Source organism: Silene latifolia, chromosome 10 (assembly GCF_048544455.1).
Source record: "Silene latifolia isolate original U9 population chromosome 10, ASM4854445v1, whole genome shotgun sequence".
Taxonomy (NCBI): Eukaryota; Viridiplantae; Streptophyta; class Magnoliopsida; order Caryophyllales; family Caryophyllaceae; genus Silene; species Silene latifolia.
The window spans coordinates 47,228,619-47,256,405 of record NC_133535.1 but is presented as its reverse complement, the minus strand read 5'-3'; the positions used below and the strand labels follow the sequence as shown (position 1 = coordinate 47,256,405).

Sequence of the window (27,787 nt, the reverse complement as noted above, 5' to 3'; positions counted from 1 at the left end):
GGCCACGCATTTCCAGTCATAACTCCTCGAGTGGCCTAGAGATATTTAAACCCAATCTGGGTGGACAATTCCTGTATGCCCTATCTATCCTTTTGCACAATACAGATCACCATGACCTAGTAGATGTCCTTTGGCCTCCTTTCACGACACGACTAGGACAAAAACAAAAGTCACTCGGAAACTGCATTTGCTCAAATAATAGTCTCCAGTTTAAAGAATCGGCTCATAGGAATATCATAAAATTCCCTGCCATGACCAGGCGTCTGTAAAAGATCTAAGGGACTCTATAAATGTCACTGCCCGGCAAAGTGTCCCACAGTCTGCCTATGTAAACGACTAGTCATCCTTATGACCTTATGGTGCTGAACCTACCATCAATCGTCTTGCAATCTAGTCACTCCGAGACGTCACCTCATTAAGTGCCTAGGGGCTATACAATGTTCATCCTATTCACTTGAATTGGGGTTCAACATTGTCTCCACAGCCAATTCGGATAAACAAGGAGTCAAACTGAATAATTGAGTTCTTAAAGAGACTCAAACAATAAATGCGATCATGACTTACGTAATTATTAATACTCTATCCAATATTTACATAACGATCTTCAGCAATTAAGGTATACTCCTCAATCACAATTAGATGACATAACCATCATGTCTACCTTATGCCAACGGCTTTGGTTAGAGGATTAGCAACAGTTGCATCACTCTAATTTCCATTGCTATTTTCCTTTGTTCTATATAATCTTTTCATCACATAGAACCTTTCTGAGTACATGTCTAAACAAGTTTTTAGACTCTGGTTCTAAAGCCAGTCAAACACTCCCACTGTTTTCACAGTCTCTCGGGAGACGATATTCGGCTATAAGAACTACTCTAGTTCCATTAAATTTCGGATACCTACTGTCTCTTTTACAACATCGGATGTTGTAATGTACTTAGCTTTCGTTTATGATTTATACGTACAATTCTTATAAATATCCTTCATATGACATCTTTTATGTATAACTTCTTATACATGTATAACTTCTTATACATATTATTCTTTATTATGCACATAACACTTTTACATGCGAACCATTCCTTAACAAGGCCCATAACATCTTATAAGCATAGGAATGTTATCGTGTAACCCTTTTACACGAAATTCATAAATTCCTCCAAACCACAAGAGTAAATCCTCAGTGCTTCTCAAGTACTCAAGGATGCTCTTGATAATCATCTAGTGACACTTACTAGGAAATGATTGGTAATAACTTCTCATATTCTCAACATGATAAGTCTCGATGAGAGAAGCTTTTAGCATATTTAATAGATCCTGCAGCGGAAGCAACAGAGATCATATTAATTGTTCAACAACTTGAACGAGTCAAGAATCTTATCACATAAGTCTCTTTACTATAATGCTAATATCCATGGAGATCTATCTCATTAGATCTGGATATTTAAGATGTGCCATGGTACTCTCAAATATTCACCCGAGAATATTTCTAGTCACTAATATGCCAAACACATATTTAGACTAATAAATATCACCTTAGCTCCCACTAAACTCCATGTATCATCATGGTACCTCGACAACTCGAGTAATACCATTCTGATTGACTACTTGATTGAACCCTAAGTTCCATCTCTTTGACGTATATAAGATCACAAAAGAGATCTTTCAAGCATGCTAGGCTTCTTAGCATTGACAAGATCAACAAAACTTCTCCCTTCATGAGTAACATTCAAGGAGAAAGTTTCGTTATTCTTTTGCCGAACTCATCCTCATGAGGGGCTATATTGCTAACAGCATACGAATTGATAAAGGCATTTGGGTTGTCACAAACTCTCTGTAACGAACTCAAAATTGAAACATCTTATGCAACCTTTATGACAAGATCAAGGTAACCTAATTTGGTGCAAAGTATTCGCCCCAAATCAAATTTTGAAAACATCTCATATTTCCTTCCTTATCACATCTTGTGCAAGAAGACCAATTCGAATTGCACGGTGACACGCCATCACAAAGAGTTCATACTATAGAAAAACCTTTGATGAGGGTTGAAGATTCGTCACTTTTGAAAAGTAACGCAATATTATCGCAAAATTATCTCCTTATAACCATTGAGCCTCAATAAAGAGCATCTTCTTGTATTTCACTCAGTTTGTGGGTCTTGGACTTCCGTAAGTTCAAAACTTCTCCTACTCTGTCTTTCAGAAAATGAAAATCTTTCTAGAAAGACAGCATTACGAGCCACAAACTCTTTGTTCTCGTTTTGGAGGAATAAAAACCAAGTGGTTAAAATTTGGATAACCCTCACAAATACATAAATTGGTTCTGAACATAAACTTTTATGGTCCCAAATGTATAAAAATGACAAGTTTGGGACCCTCCCTATCCATATCTCATATGGAGTCATTTAGGCTATTATAGTCGGGTTTTAAACTTTTAGTGCGAAAATAGCTTATAAAATTGCGAAAAACCTCAAACTATATCTCATAAAGTTCGGTTTATCTTCTTGATTACACCATAAACTATGGTTCACAATCTTCTTAGTGATCATCAAGGTCATTACTTGATATTACCCATTTGACCTTCAAAGTCATTACTTTGAAATTTTCGATCAATATTTTGATCTTGTCGTGCTTTTGGTTTACTACTTCATTTTGAAAATATTCCACGTTTCAAAAATCACTTTTATGTCTTATAAATAGATACGAGGTTTTCATATCTACTTAACATTACGGTAAAAGTAACGAAGTATATATAACCTACTATTGGCCTTACACATCCGTATGTATATGGTTAATCACCTCACTATTTGTGTTTCTTTTCAGCATAAGAAAACATAATACATGCACACATACCATAACATTATAAATCAAATGGTTGTTCGACGTGCTTATTGTTCACTCGTTTAAACGAATTTACTTGAGGTTTGATCAATTGGGTTCACCGGATTAGAGACCTTAAAATCTATAAGATGGTATAATATTTAGTTTTCGTGAAGAATGTAAAATACCTCTAACTTGAGTGGTCTAAACCAACCACCAAGTTATCATAGGAGTAGGTACAAGTTTTGTTTTAAATCACCTGAGTGATGCCTTCTATGTGTAAACATAGATGCTTACATTGTTTTAAAACCAAATTTAGGTACATTTGTCTCTATCGAAATCGTTGCTACTCTAGCATCATTGCGATACAAAAAATGTCCTATGCTAGACGTCTTACGTATTATCAATTCATGTGAACTTCTTTACAAAGAAATGACCCATACTTGGTATCTCATACCAGCATAGTGGAACTAGCCTATGCTTTGAGTACATGTCTCCTTCAACTTTGTTCTATCGCATACATCTAGGGTAGCTTCTTCTTAACTCCCACTCACTTTCACATTCCTATTTGCTTCAACAAGCAAAAATGAATCTTATGAAGACCACTCTTCAAGTCATTCGTGATATTTTATACACTTAGTAAGAGTGAATCACTATAAAGTGAGTGCAACATGTGGCAAAATCTCAACTTCTTGCGAAATAAGACTGCCTAACCGTTCAATTGTCATCATATACCTAAACTCTTTAGCGCATAAAAAATCAATTTGGCCTTTCTCGAAGTGAGCCATTTGACGGTATCATATTGGAGTATTCTATATGTTTTTGAAAACTCTTTTCGCAAAATTTTGAATTACTCTTGAGTAATTAAAACTAATATGTCATCTCCATGACGGAGGTGTCACTTTCGAAATCAAGACACTCTTGATAAAATGTGACTCCTATTCTAAACTCGTAATAAGAGTTTGCAACACAAAATCCTTTTTAATATGTATGGACTTTAAGTTGTAAAATAATCGCAAAAATCGTTGTAAGCTTATGTAGGTGAATTGGTAAATCATGTTACCAATCATTGCTACCAAATTCCTTCAAAGAAAACGCTTTCTATGAAAGAACGAAACGAGTATAATAATAAATAGAGGATGAAAGGAGGATGAAGTGCGCGATGTCATAGTAAATACATTAATGAAAAAGAACGAAAAATAGGAAAAATTAACATTCAATGTTATAAAAACTTGATAAATATTTTTAACAAGTCCATTTATATAATGATCTCTCACTAAATTATATAAATGATTCCAAGATCCGTCTTTAAACAAAAATAGGCATCGCTTGGGCGAAACATCCCATAATTATCTAAATTCGGTAAGTCAACGCTTGACTAATTCTACCATAAGAACTCTTGGTTGACGAATTTCCTTAAATCCATCTACTAGCCCCGGAATACAAGACCGTCTTATACCCCGTTGAGTCCAACCAACTTTGGCGCGTGATAACCATTTACCACCCTACTTACCCGAGGTAAAAAGAGAACACCCCGCTTGGGCGAGGGTGGCTCTAATGAATAAGGGATTCATGGGTGTTACTAATTGGTAAGGCTAATCTCAATTTTTAGATATGTGAGAGATCTTGTCAATTTAGTCATAAATTACCTGTAAGTGAACTAAGTCGGTGAATGTAAATGACGTGAATTGACAATCGCGAAAATAAAATGCATGTGAATGGCGATTTTGGCATGCGAGAAAAACAAAAGCAAGCAAGCATATGAATAATCCTAGTATGGCCTCTTAGTTAATAAAAACTAGACTATTACATATCGGAAACCAACTCCTTGGTCCCTTGCCTCTTCAATCCAAAAGTGGCTTCTCCTTGTGAGATTTGGAACACCTTCCAAAAATAGAAGCCGTCTCAATGTAAATCCGTCTTTGGAAACGCCGGTAAAAATAACTATTTCAATTGAATTACATAGCTATTCCTATTATACATTAATTAATAAAATAAATAAAACTATTAATTAATTACAAACCGACGATACGAGATCGTATTTAAATTACAAACAAATCGCTATTCCCATTCATTTCCGGTAATAACGAATAAAATAAACTAGGCCATACTAGGTACAATAAAATAAATACTTTAAATAAATGACAATCACTCATTCAACATAAATAAATATGCTTAAAATGCTGTAAAATAATGCCAAAATGGCCCTATCTAACAATCGTTGGTATCCATCTCGGTTTTGTGGATTTAATCGATTTTTAACTTGTAAAAATCAATAATCAACTCTTAAATCTCATTTAAGTCCAAACTAATTATCCAAACTATTTTGGACCTCAAAATTAGTCCTCACTAATTTGATGATGAATAATTAGTTTGATTTGGTTTTATTTGCTAATTTAATCGGTAAAATTATAACTTTTAAGTAATAAATCCAAAATAATTGAAACTATTACCAAAAATTAAAACAAAAATTTTGAGTATTCTGGAACACTCCCAAAAACACCAAAATTTCAGAAAAATTGCCCAAAAATTCGGATAAATGTTTATGAAGAAAAAAATCGATATTTACCGGTTTGTTTTTAACCACTAAAACCAATAAACATCAAAATAAGGTGAAAATACATTTTAAATTTTACTTTTAACTTTTAAAACATATTATTGAATGTACATAAAAATATCAAGCGCAGGAACATCCGTTTCAAGCTTATGATTAATTTATATCACTTTTATCAACTTTTATCTCATAAAATCAATAAACATGAAAAAATTCAAACCAACCTTCGAAATTTTACATACAATCTATAGAAAATATGCATGAAACATCATAAAACTTTCATGACCCGAATCAACTTTTAACTATTTTTAGTTAACTCTTAACCAAAATACGGCATTTTTTACTCGGTTTTCTACCAAAAATAATTAAAAACAGCAAAATAACTTCACCAATCACCAAATTTTACCACGAACCTTTTGAAATCAGTAGGTATGCATGTCCAAAAATTTTCATGCTAAAACCTCTTTTAACACCATTTTTTATTTTTCCAAATTATCTCATAATTTGTTTAATATGCTTAAAAACAACATGCAAATTACAAGCCTAAGCTCCGGTACCACTTGAAAGATCATAGATCCTAATTAGACTCTCTAATTAAAAATCAAATTATCTCATAATTTGTGTTAATGTGATCTATATAACATGCATGCAATATTAAAGCATATTAATATAAAAGATGAGGAAAATAATTTTTCTTACATTGAGAAATGGTAGTATTTGGGCACAACCAAGATCACCCATTTTGGTTGTTCTTGAGCTATTCATATTGGCAAGATACTCCTAGAATCCAAGTCTCCAAAAGAGAAGACCTCCTTAAATGATGCACCCAAGAACTTACCCAACAACCTTACAAATATTAACTAGATATTTTGTAAGATTACTCTTGAAATAATATGTGAATAATACTAACTCTTAGTATTAATTTTAATCACTAACTATTAGTAATTTTATGTGTTTTTATTTTAGAGAGATGTAAGAACTCTTTTCACTTTTTCTCACATGCAAAATGTTTAAGTGTGTAAAAATGAACCAAAAGATGGAGTGTAGTAGAGGGGAAGCCGGCACATGTAGAAAGGAGGTGGAGTGTTGATTTTGTCTTATTTTAATATGCCCAATGGAGCATAGATTTGAAAAGAACAAAAATATTATGGGAAGCGAAATTGTGTAAGTTAAATGATTATCACCAAAGCAACACTCAATCCCATTTAAACGATTTCAATGACCCATTTACGGGTCCTTATTGGATCTTATATTTGTCGCACAAATACGTGTTAATTTTATTTAAACATCGTTTTATGTTTAAATGCTTCCCAATTAATTTTGTTTAAAATACTCCGTAAATATACGTGTACAGCTACACATATATTTTACGTACCAATACTAATCACATTAGTCAATTAGTAATAATTTAACAATTAACTTCTCAATCACTAATTCCCGTCTCAAATAATTTATTATTTAATTATCGCATAATTAAACAATAATTTCCGCGCCTCGAGGTCACAACTCAATATCTTTCTAAATTAATTAATCAACTAACTCTTAATCAATTTATCAAGGGACTAATTAAACTGTATCTCATACAATTAATTAGTTTTCGTGTTGGGGTTCGTTCCTTTAGGTGTGATTGAAAGGGATCAGCTGAACACCGCCGTCTCACGACAGTAACGTCAAACCCTAGTTGGCCAACCGTTACCGATATACGTTGATCAGCTGACTAGTATTGCCAATGAATATCCCATGCATATTCCATAATAAGATTTAATAATATTATCATGCACTATTGTGGAGGACAAAAACTCCAACAACGGTAACAACTGGGGTGTATGGATTTTTTTCTAACTACTAATAGAGATTAAGGCAGAGAGAAAAGAGCAGCAAAGCAGCAAAACGAAATGAGTTGTGATCAAATAAAGAGAAAAATGTTAGCAAGTCGGTTCACCATGGCAATTAGTAAATTCTGTCATAACGAGATCAGTCGGTTTGATGTGAGAAAGGTAAAGGAAAGGTCCTCTCGGTCCGCTATCCGCCCTAGAATACTACTAACTTAACTTTCATCCTCATTAGTGTAGTCTACTATTTATAACAGGCCTGTTCATTCCAATTTCGCGATCTAGGTCTGAATTTAACCGGATTACTAGTTTAGAAGTGTGCACTCAACTAAACGATTACAATTATATTGCTATAAAACAGTTCTCACATGTAAACCTCCTAATCTATTTACAACATCATTAATTCACTACCATGGCTCCCCTAATCCTAACATAAAAGGAATTAGCTACTCATGTTTATGATTAAACCAATAACAATAAAGGATGAAATAGGAAGAGACATGATATAACGATGGTGAAAATGAAATAAAATATAATTAACAATAACAATAATTAAAACAGTAATTAAGAACACAGATTAAAGATGCAAAGATGAATTAAATTAAGAGAATAAGAAAGATTTTAAAGTTCGATTTCCGGCAATAAGAGAGTAAAAGCAACGTAGTAAAAGGAACGGAAAAGTGTCCGCTTAAGAGTAATTCTGAGATTAAAGAGTGATTCAGAAAGTAAAAGATTGATTAAAAGATGTTTTAACCTAATGACGTCTTCTCCTTATATAGGGAAGACAATTATTAAACATAACTAAGGTATTAAATAAGTCCTCGCGAAATAAATTATCGCGTAAAATAGCAAAGTGTTCGATCGAGTGATTTGAGACTCCTCGATCGAACACTATTCCAGCAACTACACTCGATCGAACAGATAATGCACTCGATCGAGGACCTTGAAAATACCACACTTAGATCAAGTACAGCAGGGACTCGATCGATCAGAATTGACCACCATATTCACTCGATCGAACAGAAAAGGCTTCGATCGAGTACTTGGCCACTGAACCAGCTTGCTTCCCTCGTTGGTTAGCTTCCGAGACTACTTCATGCTTCTCGAGGCAAATGCTTTTTGCTTCAAATCTTCCATCTCCATAAATGCATGCTAAGCGGACTGGAAAAGGCACGATTCCGCTACTTTCGGGTCCATTCCTGCAAATAAGGCAAACGAAACCAAAGTAGCCTATTCGGGGCATTTTGCAATACAAAACTACGAGAATTACATGGAAATGCGTGCATAAGAGGCCAAAAAGGACTATATGAAATGCACGTATCAAATCTCCCCAAACCGAACCTTTACTCGTCCTCGAGTAAACTAAATGCAAACTAATGGAACGGAAAAGAAAACTCAGAGCTAGCTACAAGTTGTCCACTCAAACCGTTTTAATGCAAGTAAAACTAACACTTATAGCTACAACAATCAAGTGCAAACGAGTTGTATGATGTTTATAAATACGCTGAACTGTCGGCCTTGAAAGACCTTTAAAAATGGACTCTCACGGATCACTCTTCTCTCGTGAAGCAAAGCGAACCAAGCAAAGTCTGTCACAGTCGAGGGCTTACAAAAATATGGTTTAGTGAGGCAATGGGTAAGAAAAGCCAAAACAATTATGGGATTGTGAGGTAATAGTCAAGCTAGCAACCTAATCAAAACCAAATTGAACAATATCCGATTCTAATCCATCTCGAAATTTGAACCAAGTGCCCTTTGGAATTGACACAACAACTCACTCAACCAAACAAATACATACTCCTCGAAAAATTTAAAAAAGACTTAGAAGTGAAACCGCAAACAATCAAACTACTTTTTTTTCTCCCTTTTTTTCAATCTCACGGTTTCTTTTTTTTTCTTCTTTTTTTTTTCTTCTCTTCACGTTTTTTCTCTTTTTTTTTAACTCTCTTTTTCATCCAACCTCCTTTTCCTTCATAAACCACCAACTCCAAACAATACAACATCAACCAAACTCGACACAATGAATTATATACCGCAGAAATATACACTAAACGAGCTTGACATGGCAGACTAAATTTGGGTGTAGTTAAGGGTCAACAGGCAAATTTGGCTAATAGTGGAGTTAAATGGGTAAAAATAAAAGAAAGGGGAATTGTAAGCACCTCCCTCCATGTGACACCAACCACTAACCCGAATGTATGTAGGCAAAAGGCAATTGAATTTCATAAACGTGCAAATTCGTGAACATGTTATGCAAGGAGTATACTACTCTCAATTCCTACATGAACTGGTCATAAATGACACCAGCTATAAGGCTCTAAAAACTTAGAAACTATGAGTAGTTTGCCAAATTTATCAGGTCAAGTCTATTTGTTCAGCTGTATTTTTAACATTAACTCGTAGATTATGCAAATGACAAAGCTAATAAGATGACAATTTGTTGCAAGGCTTAAGTGAAGTGACAAATTATAGTGCAATATCAATGTTGAAATCTACCGTTCCGACTCGACCTATATGCAAAAATAAACGTGATGTATTTTTTTGAAATTTTCGAATGTTTTTTTTTTTGAATTATTTGATTTTTTTTTTGAAATTGAATACAATGCAAGCATAAATTAAGTAAACGTGAATGCAAAACAAATGCAAATCCAGACTCAAAGGATGCATAACCCTCCCCAAACCAAAACGGACAACGCCCTCGTTGTCCTCCAACATACACCAGCAGAATAAATTGGGGAACGAGAAAAATACAACCAAAATGTAAATAAATGAAATAAATAAAAAGGAGATGAAAAAGAAAGAAAAGCAGAGAATACTTACAATATATACGAAGTTCCCCAAATCAGCCAGAAAACTTGGGAAGTGAGTAGACCAGGAGCTACTCATTAGCCTTCTCCTCCTCGTCACCCACCGTAAAGGTGGGGTCCCGCTCCTCCTATCCTCTCCTCCTCTGACGCCTCCCTATAGCAAGGTCAGATTTGTACCGCTCCTTCCTCACAGTTGTGTCCTCCTCGCTCTCAGGCTGTGGGTACCCCTCCGCCTGGAACCGGTAGAAAGAAGGGTGTGGGCAGCCCTCAGGAATATGACGTCCTTTCCTCATGTGATACTCATATAGAGGGAATAAGGCAAGTGCCTGATCCTCTATATACGAGCTACTCTACTGCACATCTCCAAAAGTAAAGCGTCACGACGCCCTTGGTCCATGACCTCAGGCGCCTAAAAAATGGGAGGAGCAACAAAATTAGACGGTAAGGCCGTCTGAGGGACAAAAGGTGTGGGGGTAGAGGTCGGGATAGGGTTGGGCGTGGACGTGGACGTCTGCCTAGCCTGTGTCTGTGTGGACCCCTCTCCAGTCTCCCTAACAGCAGTGTGAGACCTCTTCTGCTTCTTAGAAGCGGGAGGAGCAAGGTGAAGGAGGTAAGAAGGTGGAGGTGGTGGTAACCTACCCGACACAGTAGTCAAGGGTAAAAGACGGGGTAGGTCAGGTGAAGGTAAAGTCACAGACGTGGATCCGCAAATCTTCCACGTCCGCTGGTCTTTCGCCAGCCAATGCATAGCGACCATGGCCTCAATGTCAATGACTATGTCCCTATCTATATATCTAAGGCCACGGGGAAAGTCGAGAACAAGACCACTGGCAATGCGAGTTACCAGCCCGCCACAAGTAATAGTGCCCGTCGCCTTCTGCCCGACAACGTTAAAATGTTGAGCCATCAAGTAAGGAATGTTAAAAACAAAAGGGTCACCGTAGTCAGTGTTCAAGTAACCCGTTAAGATTGACAGCTCAACGTTGTTAACATTGTTAGGTTCATGGCATCCAAAAATCGTCTCTCCTATGAGACGAAGGAAGTAACGGGCCGGGGGAAGGTGGACGTGAGCAACACGTCTCAGACTGAAAGAGGTATGTGCAAGTGTGGGCCAAACAGCTCCAGAAGTTTCCTAGGAGACTTTCGAAGACCGTCACTAGTCAAACCAAACCGCCCCCCAAACTCGGCTAACGTCCAGGTGTAGGTCGTGTTAAACAGTCGAAAAGAAATACACTTGCACCTTGGGTAAGTCGCATGAGCCGCGGGTGAAAAGGTGAAAGAGCTAAAAAGTTCTAAGGTCACTTGTTGATACGTTAACTCCCTCATAGTGGTCAAACCCGCCATCCCGGTCCCGTTAAGCAGCTCAGCCACGGGGTCAAAAATCCCCAACCTCTCTAATGAAGGTCGACACAAAAACAGAGTCGACGACATCTCACAGTCCATTAATTGCAGAAAACGAGTATGATGAAGCGTACCTATGGAAACTCAGGAAGAGCTTCCAAAGAAGTGTCAGCGGCGAACCTGGTAGCGGTACGCAAGGGAGCAGCGCAAAAACCCGTAGACTCCCCCCCCCCCCCCCATGAACCCAAAGCGGCTGCGGTAGCAAGAGCAGCAGCAGCGAGACCAGATGCAGTAGCACTGACAGTGCATGTACTAGGGTAGAGGAAGTGACTGTGACAACTGGTGTCGACACTGGAGTAGGGACAGTAACAACGGCAGTAGTAGGGACAGTTGTAGCGGGGGTAGTAATAGTGGCAGTGGTGACGGTAGTGACAGCAAGAACTACCGTCTTAGAAGTAGACGGAACAGTAGCACTAGTAGAAGCTGAAACAGTGGCACTACTATCCATCCTAATAATCAAAGCAAGTTTCTTAATTAAAAGCCGATTAACCAGCTCGAATTTTTCCCCAAATCAAAATTATCGAAACCCTAATTCCCAATTTCAAGCACAAAAATGCAATTAAATATGAAAGAAGAGGGGAATGGAAACTTACCTGATAAATTACCCATCAAAAGAGCAATTAAAACCGACAAAATACAAAAAAATCGAAATAGTGCGATTTTTCAAAACCCTAGCTGCAAAAATCTCCTCATTGGAACGAAATTTTGTGAAGCAAACAAAGGGAAAACGGTCTAATTGATTAATAAACAGAATTTGGGTAGTTTAATTGGTAAATTAGGGGAAGAAAAATGAGAATTTGAGGTTGGAAATTCGGGTTTATCGCGAAAAAGGGGGAAAACAATTAAGCAAATGAAAATAGAATGAAGGGAGGAAGACTCCCTCGTGCTCATATCAGCTGAAGTTGCTCAATCGAGTGATTTGAAAACACTCGATCGAGAGCTTTGAAAGTGCTCGATCAAAATCTTCCCCTTGTGTATTGAATTCCACTCGACCGAGAACTCTAGGTTATTTGATCGAGGATTTTTCCTCTTCAATTCTACTCAATCAAGTACAGGACAACTCGATCGAGGACCCCTGAAATATGCCCATTCGATCGAGTATAGTGATTCACTCGATCGAAGACTCCCTCTTGGCATTTTGCTCGATCGAGCACAATAAATGTTCGATCGAGGACATTCTCGCTGGGCACGCTTTCATGGTCAAGTATTCTCCAAACCTGCATAAAACACAGAAATACTTCCCGCAAAAATACCAAATTCACAGCAGCTGTCTATATTCGGTCTTACGCTAATTAAACTAACTAAACAAAGCTATTGTCTAAAAGCAATTAAAATGTCTAGCAAAATCAAATTACAAATTGTTTTTACAAACGGGATGGCATCCTATTTCATCCTCCGAAAGACTTGAGTAGCCCAAAAGAGGGCTTCTGACTGGACGAGGTCCCTTCAGCATTGTGGATCGTCCTCTTTGACTTCCATTACCTTGAACTGATTGAAGGAGAATAATTTGCGTCCACATACGCCTTCACTTTCTTCTTTTCTTTGTTCCGACCTTTGTCTTTGGCATCTTCTTTGGCACCATTCTCATCAGTGAGCTCGAATTTCATTGTACCTTTGATGCGACCATAATTGGCGCATATTTAGCCCCCGAATTACCATTGTTTCTATGATTTTTAGTGCCTATTTGGGTCATTTCTTATCTTTAGTTCTTTGTTTTGCATATTCTTTGAGATTTTGATCCCTTGGTAGGAAAGGAGTAAGAATCTTGCATTTTCATGGCAAAACAAGGCTAAATTGATCATATTCAATGACCAAGCATCAAGGAGAGACAAGACTAGAAGGCCTTTGTACATAGCATAGTAGAAGAGCATTGTTGAGAAAAGGATCCTTGAGTCCCCAAGGAAATCCCCAAGGAATTCATGAAGAAAAGGGAAGAAAAAGAAGAAGGAAAGTTGCTGAACTACAATCCGAACGGATTGTAGAGAATCCGTCCGTCCTCGCCAGTCCGAGCGTCCTCACCAGGAATCCGCTCGGATTTCCCATGCCCAGTCCGAGCGTCTTGTTCCTTGATCCGCTCGGATCGTCCATCCCAGATCCGGCCGTCCCGACTCCCAGCCGCACGGATCACAAAGACAAAGACACTGATTTCGTTCTTCAAGCTACGAAATGGAGAAGCCCTTCTCTCGGATAATCCCGGAGGCTCCTTGCTCAACTTAAAAAGTGTAATTACTAGTTTAGCCCTTAGTTAACCCTAATGCATCCTCCCTAATTTTCACTATAAATACCCCATTAGTCTAATTAGAGGAGCATGTTCTTCTTATCAATAATTAGTGTAGTTAATATCAATCAAATCTCTCTTCAATATTGTAATCAAATATTAATCAAGTTTTAATCCAAGTTTTAGTTCTTTAATCTCTCTCTTGTTCTTACTTTATTTTGGGTAATTGAAGATTATTTGGGTTATTATTGGGAGATTGACAACCTCTCAATCTAGGATTCAAGTACTTTTATTATTCTTGCTTTATTATTGGAATCATTAGTAGGTATAATCTCTTAATCCCTTTTTAATTATTGCTAATTACTTTCATTTATTCATCATGTTTCATTATGTTAGTATGATTGACAACCTTTCTAGCATGTTCAATATGATGATGAGTGAGTAGTCTCTTAGCTAGGGTTTAATGGGTGATTAGGGGAAACCAACATGGGGAATGATTCATGCTTAAATTAATATGCTTTCATATCTTATTTGCTTGCTTGTTTTGATCTTAATACATGCACATGTTATATTTGATGAAATGCTAAGCCTATGAATCCTTGCATTTACTATCATCTTCTATCCTTTCAACTTGACTTGTAAGACATAACCCAACTCGAGTCTTGTTAGACCATGCATGTGTTAAGTAGGGAAGATTAAGTCGACTTGTAGGTGTTGTACAATCCAAGAGATTCGGCTCCGGGACCCAAACTTTCCTAGGATTGTAAGATATAACCCAACTCAATCCATCACAACAATAATTGCTTGCTTATAATTTGAGAACATGTTTGTATGATCATATCCCATGATTCCCCTATGAACCCATGACACCCTAGTGCTTTTAATCAATTGTTTACACCCTTATTTCATTTACCTTGTTAGTTTATTTTCATTACTATTTTAGTTTAGTAACCTTCTACATCAACCCAATTTGTGACACCCCTAGACACCACTAGTTACAATAGAATCTTCATTTCAATACCCGTCCCTTGGGATCCGACCTTTACTTGCCTCTTTACTAATTGTAGAGTTGTTTGTGAAGTATAAATTGTGTTTTGTATCGACCATTGACCAATGACCACATATGCTTAATTGTGAACACCAAATGGCTCCGATCAACCTTTATCACCGGGATCTCCAATGTCCAATCTGCCTGTACCTGTAACAACAGAAATGACAGAATGGTCCTCCATATTGCTCTCAATCTGAGGCGAAGGTGTTAATATAGCAGCACATGACTCAATATTATCAATTGGAGAGTCCGTGTTAGGGTCTGTAGAGGGTAGTGCATTGTCGGGCTGGACTTGCATAGGGGCCCTGCGAATGCTAGACTGATTGAAAGTCAACTCCTCATCGCCTACCTGAAAATTCAAAGTCTTCCCCCCGACATCTATTACTGCGCGAGCGGTAAATAGTAATGGTCGTCCTAAAATAATAGGAGTGTAAGAGTCTTCGGGGATGTCCAAGACTACAAAGTCAATGAGAATAAAGAACTTCCCGATCTTAACAGGTATGTCCTCTAAGACACCGAAGGGCCGCGATAAAGTGTGGTCGGCCATCTGCACAGTCATATTAGTACAATGAAATTTGGTCAAACCAAGTCTCTTAGCGAGAGACAACGGTAAGACACTCACACTAGCTCCTAAATCGCATAATGCATTGTCAATTAAATGGGTCCCTATATGACATGGAATAGAGAAGCTACCCGCGTCAGATAATTTAGGTGGAGTCTTATTTTGAATTAGGGCAGTGCACACTTCGGTTAAAGCCACTGTCTCATAGTCATTAATGTGCCTCTTACGTGTTTAAATTTCATTCATAAATTTCATATAAGAGGGTACCCGGGTTAGCAACTAGGCGAAGGGAACATTAACATGAAGGCTCTTCAAAATTTCATCAAACTTACCGAATTGTTTGTCAATCTTCTTGTTCTGCAATCGCCTCGGAAATGGGACCGTAATGGGAATAGCTACTCCTTCGTTCCGTTTTGCAAAAGAATTCTCGCAATCAACATCAGATTTACTCGATCGAGCATCTGTTCCTCTCGATCGAGTAACTTTGTCAGCAATAACGCTCGATCGAGCACCATCATCTACTCGATCGAGAACTACCTTTTCAGCAGTGCTCAATCGAGCACCTCTATCTTCTCGATCGAGGACTTCCTCAGCAATACTCCTCGATCGACCACCAGAAATAAGTCGATCGAGGACTTTTCTCGGTGTCAGCACTGTTTCGTCAGAAGACGACTGTTCAAGTTCAGAAATTTCAACTTCCGGGTCAGAAAGTTCAGCATCTTGACTTGGCATTTTGGGTCCCTTATAAGAAAGACCACTCCTCAGATTTATCAGAGTTACCGTCTCATGATGTTTCTTGTTAGGTTGTGAGGGTGGATGACCCGGTTGCCTCGAAGCTTGATTACTAGCCAATTAAGCCATTTGTGATTCAAGTGACTTAATGGAAGCGTCTTTATGTTGGTCACTTTTCTGCAATTGGATGGTCAATGATTGTATCATCGACTTCAACTCAGCTATATCACTTATGCCACTAGAGGAGGCACCTTGTTGCGGCGGTGGGAAAGATGGAGGCTTTTGAAAACCTTGTTGTTGAGCTTTGTGAGGTGGTACATAAGCTTGTTGTTGCTGCGGTGGAGGTATTGGATTTAAAACATTTTGACTTGTTCATCTCAAGTTAGGATGAACTCCAGTTTAGCTATTGTAATAGAAGCCTCCTTGCCTATATTGTTGAAAGGCAAAAACCTGCTCCTTCTCAGGTAGACAATCCACAGCAGTGTGACCGTCATTACCACCACATCTCTCACATGAGATGGTTTCTTGTCTAGTTAACAAGTGAACCATCTGTTGATCTCCCGCGTGGCTTATCAAATCTGGCACTCATGGCTTCCAGCTGAGCCACAAGTGCACTATCAATAGTGGAAACCGTTCTAATGCCACTTCTAGGATTCCCATATTCAGCACAGTGGGTGGCCATCTCTTTAATTATTCCCCAACCTTTATCATCATCAATGTTTTCTGGAATCGGCCATTAGCTGCAGCATCCAAAATAGCACGGTGGTCATCATACAACCCATTGTAAAACTGGTTGCACAAAAACCACTAATTGAACCCGTGATGAGGGACGGACCAGACCAATTTCTTAAACCGACCCCACGCTTCATACAAATTCTCATCTGGAGTCTGTTTAAAACTCGTAATCTTTCCCCTCAATTGGTTAGTTCTCCGCGGAGGGAAATACCTTTTATAAAAAGCAAGGGCCAAGGTCTCCCAATTGTTAATGCCAGCTGCGGTCCTATCAAGATCAGTTAGCTACTCTCGGGCTCCATCAGTAAGAGAGAAAGGAAAAAGGACTTCCTTTATCTTGTCTTGAGTGACTCCCTTAGTAGCGGGAATGGTAGAACAGTAATCTGTAAAGACCTCCATATTCTTTCTCGGGTCCTCACCTGCTACTCTACGTTATAGGTTCCTCTCAACCAGATTAATGTAGGATGGTCGAATATCGAAGGTGTTCCCGTCCTCCGTTGCAAGATTAAAACCTTTAGGAATGGAGTCAGTTGTAGGCTCGGAATGGCTCGCAATATTAGGCATCTTTGCAGATTTGGCTGCAGAAATAGAAGTATATTCTTCAAAATACTGGTCTTCTGCAAATGTAGTGTTCAAGATCGGTTCAAAAGTACTCAAGGCTTCCTTTTGATGATTCTTTCTCAACAGGTTTTGTCTATGGCGAAAAGTCCGCTCCGGTTCAGGATCAGCTGGTACTAATTCTGACCTGTTAGATCTGGGCATACACAAAACTAAGAAAGAAAAATAATAAGAACTGTCTTAAGGAATTATAAATCCCTTGAGACTAAGACAGACGAAAAACAAACAAGTAAATAGGCTAATTACCTCCCCGACAACGGCGCCAAAATTTGACACGACTATCGCAACCCTATCAAATGTAAACCAACCGGCTCAACTAATAAATATAGTAGAGGTAAGTCGGGTATCGTATCCACATGGAGGCAATTATATCTACCTGCTTTCTAAGTTTGTCTCGGTAACAACTAGGGTGTATTGATTTGTTTTCTAACTATTAATAGAGATTAAGGCAGAGAGAAAAGAGCAGCAAAACAAAATGAGTTGTGATCAAATAAAGAGATAAATGTTAGGAAGTCGGTTCACCATGTCAATTAGTCAATTCTGTCATAACGAGATCAGTCGGTCTAATGTGAGAAGGGTAAACGAAAGGTCCTCTCGGTCCGCTATCCGCCTTAGAATACTACTAACTTAACTTTCATCCTCATTAGTGTAGGCTACTGTTCATTCCAATCTATACAAAATAATAAAATAAGAACCACTTTACATTTTTTTGCCTCCCAGAGCTAACCCTAATGAAGAACCACTTTACAAAATAATCTGCTCTGTATCCCACTCTTCACCTCTTTGTACCCATTCATTTTGTACATCTCCGTCGGGCCTATACATCAAACAAAGATCAAATCTTCCGGAACCTCCTCCTTTCCTGGATTTGACAACCTCTATAACTTATATTTGTTTTAGGTAATATGCTCTTAACTATTTTTAATTGTTTTCGATTTTTTTGTTTTCATATTTTCCCTGCGATCGATAAATGATTTTTTCTATACCTTAGTGTATATTTATTTTTTCCGACGACATCCGACTTCTCGCTTTTTGATTGATTCAAGTTCTGTACTCTGATCTTCATAGTTAGATGGTTAATTTCGACTCTTACATAGATAAACCGATACAATTATACACCGTAATGTTTCTAATAGCCAGAGACATAAATGTGATATTTTTTGCAATTTTAGTAATTACAATTTATTTGTCGTGACTTCCGGTCTCTATAGTTTTTTACTATAATTTCGTAACTATTCTTTTGGTTAATCTATTGATTCTTTTTTTTTTTTTTTTTTGAGAAGAAAACCCGAAGGCTTACTTTAATAACGATAAATCAAACAAAACAGCATCGTTTGCGGACGGAGGCAGTGTATCCGACCACTCTACTCTACCAATATTCCTAGGAAAAACATGCGCTAAAGCGTGAGCAACAGAGTTGTTCACACGACTAGAGAAAGACCAAATAACAGTACTGAAAGAGTTACAAAGCAGTAAAATTTCCTCAATAACTAACATAAAGCAACTTCGTCCAGCTAATTTCTTCTTGAGTGCTTCCACCACTTGAAGACAATCGCTCTCGATGACCACGTCCCTGTAACCTGTCCGTAGAGCTTCCTTTAGGCCTTCAAGAACAGCGACAGCTTCCGCGACATGTGGCTCCCAAACTTGATCCTGCACTATAGAGACACCCCACAACACATCCCCCTTCTCACCCCGACACACCAGCCCCAAACTTACCCCCTCATCCTCCTTCACCCCGGCATCGACGTTTACTTTTACGAGACCCCTAGGAGCAGGTTCCCACCCCCGCGGCCTATCCGACCCCGTCCCCGAATCCTTCCTCCTACGGTCCTTCATCACCTCATATGCACTTCCTTCCATCTCAGCCATTACGTCACCCACCCGTCTTAACACCACCCACGGGTCGACCTCCCTGTTCTCGAAAATGACATTATTACGGTGCTCCCACAGAGCCCAGCAACCAACCATAAACACACTGTGCTCCCTCACCCCAAGCTCCCTCCATCTTTCCTCCACCCAATCTCGAATCCCGCCCCCACCTTTTCCCTGTTCACCTTCCAAACCGAGACCCTCCCACACTTTCTGAGCCACCCAACAATCTTTAAATAAATGCAAACTAGATTCGAAAAAAGAATTACATAAAGAACAAAAGGAATTCTCACCTCGAACTCGAGCTGCAATGTTCGCTCTTGTAGCTATTGCTTCATTTGCAGAGTTGCGGAAGAACGACTTCACTCGGGGCCAAACCGGGACTTGCCATAACCGCTTCCAAAGCCACATCTCCCTACTCCGGTCTGATGCTCCACCCACGTCCATACTATCTCCCCCAGCAAGAAGATTATAGGCAGATTTTACCGTGTACACACCGTCCTTTTCCATTCTCCAATACCAAATATCACTAGGCCGATGTTGGCTCACACGAATATTAACAATACGGTCCACTTCGAAAGGCAAGAACAGGCTCTCTACACGCCCCATATCCCAGCCATTACTCTCGGTAAGAAGCTCCGACACTAACATCTCCTCGTTACCAGTCACACATGGAGAAATCACTCGACCCGTGTGAGTCCCAGGTAACCACGCATCACGCCAAATCCTTGTCGAAGAGCCGTCCCCTATTCTCCTTCGCATTCCTCCATTTAGGACCAATCGAGCTTCCACAAGTCCGCGCCATATATAACTCGGGTTGTGCCCCATAGTAGCCGTCATAAATTCCCCATTGGGGTAGTATTTAGCCCGCATCACTTGCTCCCACAGACTACCAGCCTCAGTAGTTAGCCTCCATGCTTGCTTCCCAAGGAGAACAAGGTTAAAAAGTTTAAAATCTCGAAAACCCATTCCACCCATGCCCTTAGGTTGACAAAGCTTTTTCCACGCGACCCAGCTTATTCCTCTCTTTCCTTCCTCATGGTTCCACCAAAAATGCGACATCATTGAACGTAGCTCATCACAGAAATTTGCGGGAATTTTGAACACACTCATAACATAGGTAGGGAGTGAATTGGCCACAGCCTTTAAAAGAACCTCCTTACCAGCCCTAGACAAGATCTTCCCGCGCCATCCCTGAAGCCGTTTACTCAGCTTATCCCGGATGATATCTGTTAAAGCTTTTTTGGAACGACCCACCACCGTAGGGAGTCCCAAATAACGATGCTGCTCTTCCACTTCAACAATCCCCAACTTACTAGCAAGCCAGCTCCTCCTATCCCTCGGTACCCCTTTACTGAAGGAGACCGTAGTTTTCTCAAGATTTACCAACTGACCTGAGGCCTGCTCATACCGCCTGAGGATATCTGAAACCACCTCCGCTTCCTCCCCTGTAGCTTTCACGAAGAAGAGGCTATCATCGGCGAAAAGGGGTGGGAAATAGATGGTGCCCCGTGGAGATGCGCACCCGTGTAAAGCACCTATCTCCGTCGCACGTCGCGCTGGTGATGAGAAAGAATTTCAGCACACAATATAAAGAGATACGGAGATAATGGGTCGCCTTGTCGAAGCCCTCTCGATGGCCGAAACTCTCTAGATGGGTGCCCATTAATCAGAACCGCAAAGGACACCGTCGTCACGCACGCCATCACTCTATTTATCCACCCACTGTCAAAACCGAGAGCCACAAGCACACGATGCAAGAAACTCCATTCAACGCGGTCATACGCCTTAGCCATGTCAAGCTTTATAGCCATGGATCCTTCTTTTCCTTTCGAGTTCTTCATATGATGAAAAATCTCAAAGGCTATCATGATATTATCAGTTATAGCTCTACCCGGAGTGAAAGCACTTTGATTGACTGAGACGATGTCACCCAAGAATTGCTTCAGTCTATTTGCCAACACTTTCGAGATTAATTTGTAGACCACGTTGCAGAGACTAATAGGTCGAAAGTCACGAATTTTATCCGGAGCTTTTTTCTTTGGGATCAAAACAATATTAGTTTTATTAATATCCCTCGGAGAAAGCTCTCCACGCAGAACAGCTAGAACCGTTCTAGTGACCGTTGACCCAATCGTGTTCCAATAGGATTGATAAAAGAGAACATTCATACCGTCTGGGCCCGGAGCCTTCAATGGATGCATTTGATTGAGAGCCTCGATAATATCATCTTCGCAGTAATCACGTTTCAGCATATCGTTCATATCACTCGTCACTCTCGTCTCAAATCCCTGGAAAATAGTCTCATCATTAGACGGGTTTGTCGTCGAAAAAAGCTCTGTGAAGTAACCATTGGCCACGACCCCCACTTCCTCATCCCCCATACGGGTAACTCCCTCGTCATCAATCAATTTCGCAATAGAGTTTTTCCTCTTTCGCTCACCAGCCCGCATATGGAAGAATTTTGTGTTCTTGTCCCCGTCCCTCAACCAAAGAGCTCTAGACCGTTGTCGCCAATATTGTTCCTCTTGTCTACGTAATTCAGAAATTTCAGCCACAAGCTTCCTTCGACGTCGCACACTCTCCTCATCCCTATCCCCTTCGTTAAGCCTTCCCAGTTGCTTACGCTTTCGATCAATATCTCGCCCTATCCGGCTAATGCTCGTTTTCTTCCACGCCTGCAGTTCCCGAGTACACTCCCTTAGCACCGTGACCAAGTCCCCTCTCCCCTTCTCCACACCCCTCTCCACGGCTTCCTCACAACCCTCCGAGCCCACCCAAATTTGTTCGAACTTGAAAGGCCGAGACTTGACCTCTCCCTGGATTTTATAGTTAAGAACCAATCGGATAGGCGCATGGTCCGACCATTCCCGATTAAGGTAAAACAGCTTCGCGTAAGGGAATAAATCAGACCACTGGATCGTACAAAGAGCTCTATCAAGCATGGACTGTCTGTTGCACTCACCGACTTGCCCATTGTCATAAGAGAAATTATATCCTTCCCATGGCACAGTTCGAAGACCACACTCATCCACTGCAGCTCGGAAACTATTCATCTGGCGTTGGGGTCTGCTACCCCCCTTCATCTCAGTAGAGAAAAGAATTTCGTTAAAGTCACCAATACACACCCATGGAAGAGAAGACTGCCTACTCAGGATCCGCAGCAACTCCCAAGAAAGGTGTCGGTCAGAGACGACCGGCCACCCATAAAACCCCGTAATCCTCCACTCCCCCTCCGCACCACGGACCAAGAAGTCCATATGGTGAACGGATGATGACTGATAAACACAGTCCACCTCTTTCTTCCACCAAAAAGACAGGCCACCCGAACGCCCTACACTATCTACATCAATCCCAAAATAACCTTCCATATTCTCCCGCACCCTCCTCATTTCACGACCACACAATTTTGTTTCAGATAGGAAAAGTATGGCCGGGGCCTCCCTCCGTATAAGGTCACGGAGCGCACTTCTCGAGTCGGGGTTGCCCAAGCCCCGACAATTGATACTTAGGGTATTCATTGGGCCCGGCGGGGTTGAGCTTTGTCAACCTCCGCCTCAGGTATTAAGACGCCCCCGTCTAAGCAGCTTCGAGATCTTTTATGAACACCCTCTTCCTCCTCGTCATCTCTACACCGTTTTCCCCCATCAGTCAGGACCACCCTTGCCATGGGAGGTGTCACCATCCCATGTCCCTCCCCCCGTGCCTGTTTCTTCCATTTCCTGCTCTGACCGTATCCACCCTGTCCAGTCTCACCTCCTATAACTCCTGCCTCCCCTAAGCTAGCAGCATCTCCCATCTCTCCTACCTCCATAGCCACACCCACCCCAACAATAAGATCCTCCAGCTCCCCAACCCCGCACGGTGAACTCCCCACCACCCTACTCTCCATTGCCCTCCTCTCCTCGGGGGACGAAACCGTCTTCAACTCCCTCCTCCCCGCCCTCCTCCCTTTCGGCTCTCTCTTGCACACCCGCGGCTTGCACTCCCACATCAAGCACCATCTGATTATCCCCCCTCTCTGAACTGAGTGGCACTTCCTTTCTTATTTTCTTAACTCGTAAGTCCAGAGCAATGGACTGGAGTTTAGAAATCATAGAATTGACCGCATCCTCCGTGTCCTTCAGCTTCACAGCATCAAAGCTAGCCCTCAGGTCTCTGGCAGCTTTCCCTGGGCCCTCCTTTACCGTTTTCACGACTTTCCATGGTGACGCCCGCAGCCACTCTCCGAATTTCAAGTCTTCATCATTATACGGACCATCATCACAATCCTTCTCCCCATGCCCTATGATACCACAACCGTAACAAAATATGGGGAGCCGTTCATACTTGACGTCAAAGCTTACAGTCTTGCCCCCCTTCATTTGAATAGGTACAGTCGCTTTTAAAGGTTTACGTACATCATGCAAGATACGTAGTCGTATAGCCCTATCCAATTCCACATTGGGTCCGACTTCGACATCAATGAACGAACCCAGCATATCACCAAGGCGCTTGGCATTCGACGTACTAGTTCGCCCCATCAAAGGGAGGTCATAAACACGTGCCCATATTGGACAATGGAAAAGCGGGACATCAGTAAGCTTACCATTGTTATTGGGTTCGTTGAAGCACCACAGAAATTTGTCGAAGTGCCAAGGTTGCCCTTCCAAAACCCTAGCCTTGTCTCTCTCCGTTTCAAATCGAAAAATGAACGTTTTTTCCTTCGCATCCACCACATTCCCCAGTATCGATTTAGTTGGATTCCAGAGATTAATCATCATAGCTATGGCAGTCTTCACATTAATAGCCCTAGTCGACCATAGTTTTCCAACCAGAAGGAGATCGTTCCTGCTCAAATTTGTTCCTCCATCATCATCCCACACAAAAGTATCCTCCCCTAGCCCCATCGGTTCCTTTCCTTCCCGGTGTTGGCTCGTCATGAAGCAATTCTTCGGCACCTGCAAAACGAAAACAAAAAAAACCACAAAGAAACGCACAAAAACAGAAACCAATTTCCACGATTACTCGTGAAAACAAGCCTCGAGAGGAGGAGAAAAGCGAAGAAGCAAAGACGGAACCCTAGGAAAATTAGACGGAACCCTAGGAACCCTAGACCCTTTTTTTCGAAAATATATATGAACTAAACCAACTTTTACTTTGGGTAAGGCAATCTATTGATTCTTTTGGTTACTCTATTAGTGGGTGAGAGAGAGCCATCAATTTATTGAATGTTAAGCAGCGGCAACTACATATTTGAGTTTTAGAAGCAACTATAATTTCTTATAATGTTTTCTCTTACGGTGCACGAGTACGAGAAGATTACAATTGATCAATCGCTTATTACATGTCATTATCAATCATTAAGGTATGTTCAAAGTACTAATAATAGTTATGCGTTATCTGATAACCTCTACTCATATATAAGTACTTAGAGTTACCCTTTGTTTAAAGACTCAAGGGCTCTCATAAATGGCGGGGTTAAGGAAATCGAATGTACATTGTCTTTCTCATTAACTTCTTGAATCAAGATAACCGATGTTGGAATCTTCCACATCAACCTGGTTGTTTGAGCCATTACAAATTGCAATTTTCATAAACCTTTATTTTCATCCTTTATTTCCATATAGTATTATCATATAAAATTTCTAACCCTTTGATGGAGTTGATAGCTTATAAGTTATAACCATATCTACTGAGAGTGTTATTATAACTTGCAGTGCTAATTCACACCGTTAATTTTTTAAGCTTCCTATGCCATCACTTTAAAATCCCTATATTGATACTGTGATAAAGTGGTATTGTGTAGTTTATTTGTTCACTTTTTATACCCATATAATATTTCGATTGTTGTCATTGGCTAAGCCTAATATTGTCGGTGATATCACGCCATTCTTTAATTGTGTAGTGCTGATGAGAAATTTTTTTAAATTTGCAATTTGAGTGCTAATTCGATGAAGCTCATATAGAAACTTTCTAAAAAAAAATCTAATAATTTGCTGCTCAAGAGGAATAAAACGAATTCTTGATGTCTTAGAAAATTTAAGTATATGATGGTGTTTTCCTATTTGGTTTGTCACATTTAATGGTTCGACATGAACAAGTGATACCTAAAAATCTTACTTTACCTCATCCTTGAAAAAATGTGACTTCTCATTAGCACGAGTCCCTCATTTCTAACGTACCTGATGTTTATGTTACTAGATATACAAGCACTAGAATTATATAAAAATGCTATAATGAATTCGTTACTCTTCTATATGACTATATATCTGCCTTCGCATTAAAATAGGTCAAGTATCATCCCACCGCATATAGGATAAATATTTTGCTTTTTTCTATGCGGTCTACTTTTATCTTATTCTTAGTATTTTACATGTCTTGAGCTTAATACGGATAAGCTCGTCTTAAACAAGCATATGTGATAATGAAGTGGTTGAGCTACTTGGAAGCATACTAGATATGCCAATGTTGACGTGAAGCTAATTTCTGCAGTTAGTATTTGCGTAGTCTGTACCCCAAGATGGAATATATGTGTGCATGGGTTTCGACAAACTATAATGATGGTCTATATGCTATAACCCGGGAAAGTTGTGATGTGAGTCATTTTATGTGGTGTTGATGGACTTTTATAAGAGGTTGCATACCTGTAAGCATGTCTCTCAAGTCTAAACAATGGCTGCTAACAGTGGTCACCAGATATCGTCAAAGCAAATGCTATGATATTTGGTTTGGAATTGGTTATCAAGGAAGGTGAGCCCACACTGTGACTCTGTGAATGCTTGCAGAAATTAATTTTTCCTCTTCCCGTTATGGAAAAGTAGCCGTGAAACTATTTTCAGGAAATTATTCACAGAATTTGGTACGTACATCATGAAAGGTAGGAGACTAAAGCTTAAACACACAGTACATGTGCTTTTGAGTAGTGGTTTATTCCTTGATTTCGCGAAAGTTATGTACTTAGGTGCATCTTGGCATCTATGATGACAAAGAAGTGATTTCACTTAATTATCTCCGTGTAATTGGCAAGGACATAAATTAGGCGCTCTCTTAGATTTTTGATATAAGTGTGTGTTGGTTACATGGCTCTATCCATTTTACACAATAGCATTGTTTTCTAATGCATCTAATATACTCCACTCCGTATTGGTTATTGATTTTAATTAGAAAAGCCATTATTTTGTTTTTGTCTTACTGTAATTTTCTCATGTTTCATTTGGTTAGCATGTTCGTCTATCCTACCGTTTCATCTAATTTCATTTGCCAAAAATTTTTTTGGGTTGCAAAAGATAGTTCAAATTAAACTTATTACAAACTTTTCGAATACGGAATGGAATAATTTGGTTTTATAGAAAGAGCTCAATCAAGTACAATTCATTTTTTTACAGCAAGTACAATTCAATCAAACTAACTAATACAACAAAATACTTTTTGGAAAGTAAATGCTTCTGATCGATCCATGAGTATCTAAGACACTAGGGAGAAGATACAACTGGTACTATAAGATAGATAGTATTTTCTCCCATTTTTAAAGATTTTTGACATTGTTTCTTGGAGCTAAAGTTTAAAAAAACTGACAAAAAAATAAATAAAATACTATTATACTAATGATTTTGGTATGATGTAAGATAATACATGTACATGTTTTTATACACTCTTTCATGAAAATAAATTTTCAACTAACAAAACTGTATGAATGTCAAAAATCATGATCAACGTACCGCATTGAAAACTTCACAAAGAGAGTGGATTCTGCGTCCCATCTTATGTCCTACTACATTCTCATTGTAACACATCATTAGTTTCATATAAATTATTATCTATTTTATTATGTAAATGATGTGATACAAAAGTGGGACAGGTGATCCCACCTCCTCAATGATAACGGCTTACTATTTATGCAAAACTTGAAAACAACTTGAGACAACAATTAAAAAACCCTTTTTTTTTATATATGCCCGTGTAACTTTGCATGGGTTTTAAACTAGTTAAATTGCTATAAAACAGTTCTCACATGTAAACCTCCTAATCTATTTACAACATCATTAATTCACTACCATGGCTCCCCTAATCCTTACATAAAAGGAATTAGCTACTCATGTTTATGATGAAACGAACAACAGTAAAGGATGAAATAGCAAGACATGATATAACGATGGCGAAGCTGAAATAACATAAACTTAACAATAACAATAATTAAAACAGTAATCAAGAACACGGATTAAAGATGCAAAGATGAATTAAATTAAGAGAATAAGAAAGATTACAAAGTTCGAATTCCGGCAATAAGAGAGCAAAAGCAACGTAGTAAGAGGAAAGGAAAAGTGTCTGCTTAAGAGTAATTCTGAGTTAAAGAGTGATTCAGATAGTAAAAGATTGATTAAAAGATGTTTTAACCTAATGACGTCTTCTCCTTATATAGGGAAGATAATTATTAAACATAACTAAGGTATTAAATAAGACCTCGCGAAATAAATTCTTGCGTAAAATCGCAAAGTGCTCGATCGAGTGATTTGAGACTCCTCAATCGAACACTATTCCAGCAACTCCCCTCGATCGAACAGAAAATGCACTTGATCGGGACCTTGAAAATACCACACTTCGATCGAG

The 27,787-nt window shown here is 39.3% G+C and overlaps 1 protein-coding gene across 1 annotated transcript; it reads right to left on the bottom strand.

The window, feature by feature from the left end:
• Positions 1–18,622: 18,622 nt before the first annotated feature.
• On the bottom strand, positions 18,623–22,569 carry LOC141607542 (uncharacterized). The gene is made up of 2 exons (XM_074426897.1): positions 20,925–22,569; positions 18,623–20,757 (listed from the first exon to the last, which is right to left on the bottom strand). The coding sequence occupies exons 1-2, from the start codon at positions 22,567–22,569 to the stop codon at positions 18,623–18,625; spliced, it is 3,780 nt and encodes a 1,259-aa protein (XP_074282998.1).
• Between the last annotated feature and the right edge of the window lie 5,218 nt (positions 22,570–27,787).

Coding starts and splice junctions, on each gene's coding strand:
- LOC141607542 (XM_074426897.1), bottom strand. CDS start 22,569: ATGGAAGGTTATTTTGGGATTGATGTAGATAGTGTAGGGCGTTCGGGT. Junction 20,758..20,924: donor TGTGGCTCTCGGTTTTGACA/GTGGGTGGATAA, acceptor TCTCATCACCAG/CGCGACGTGCGACGGAGATA.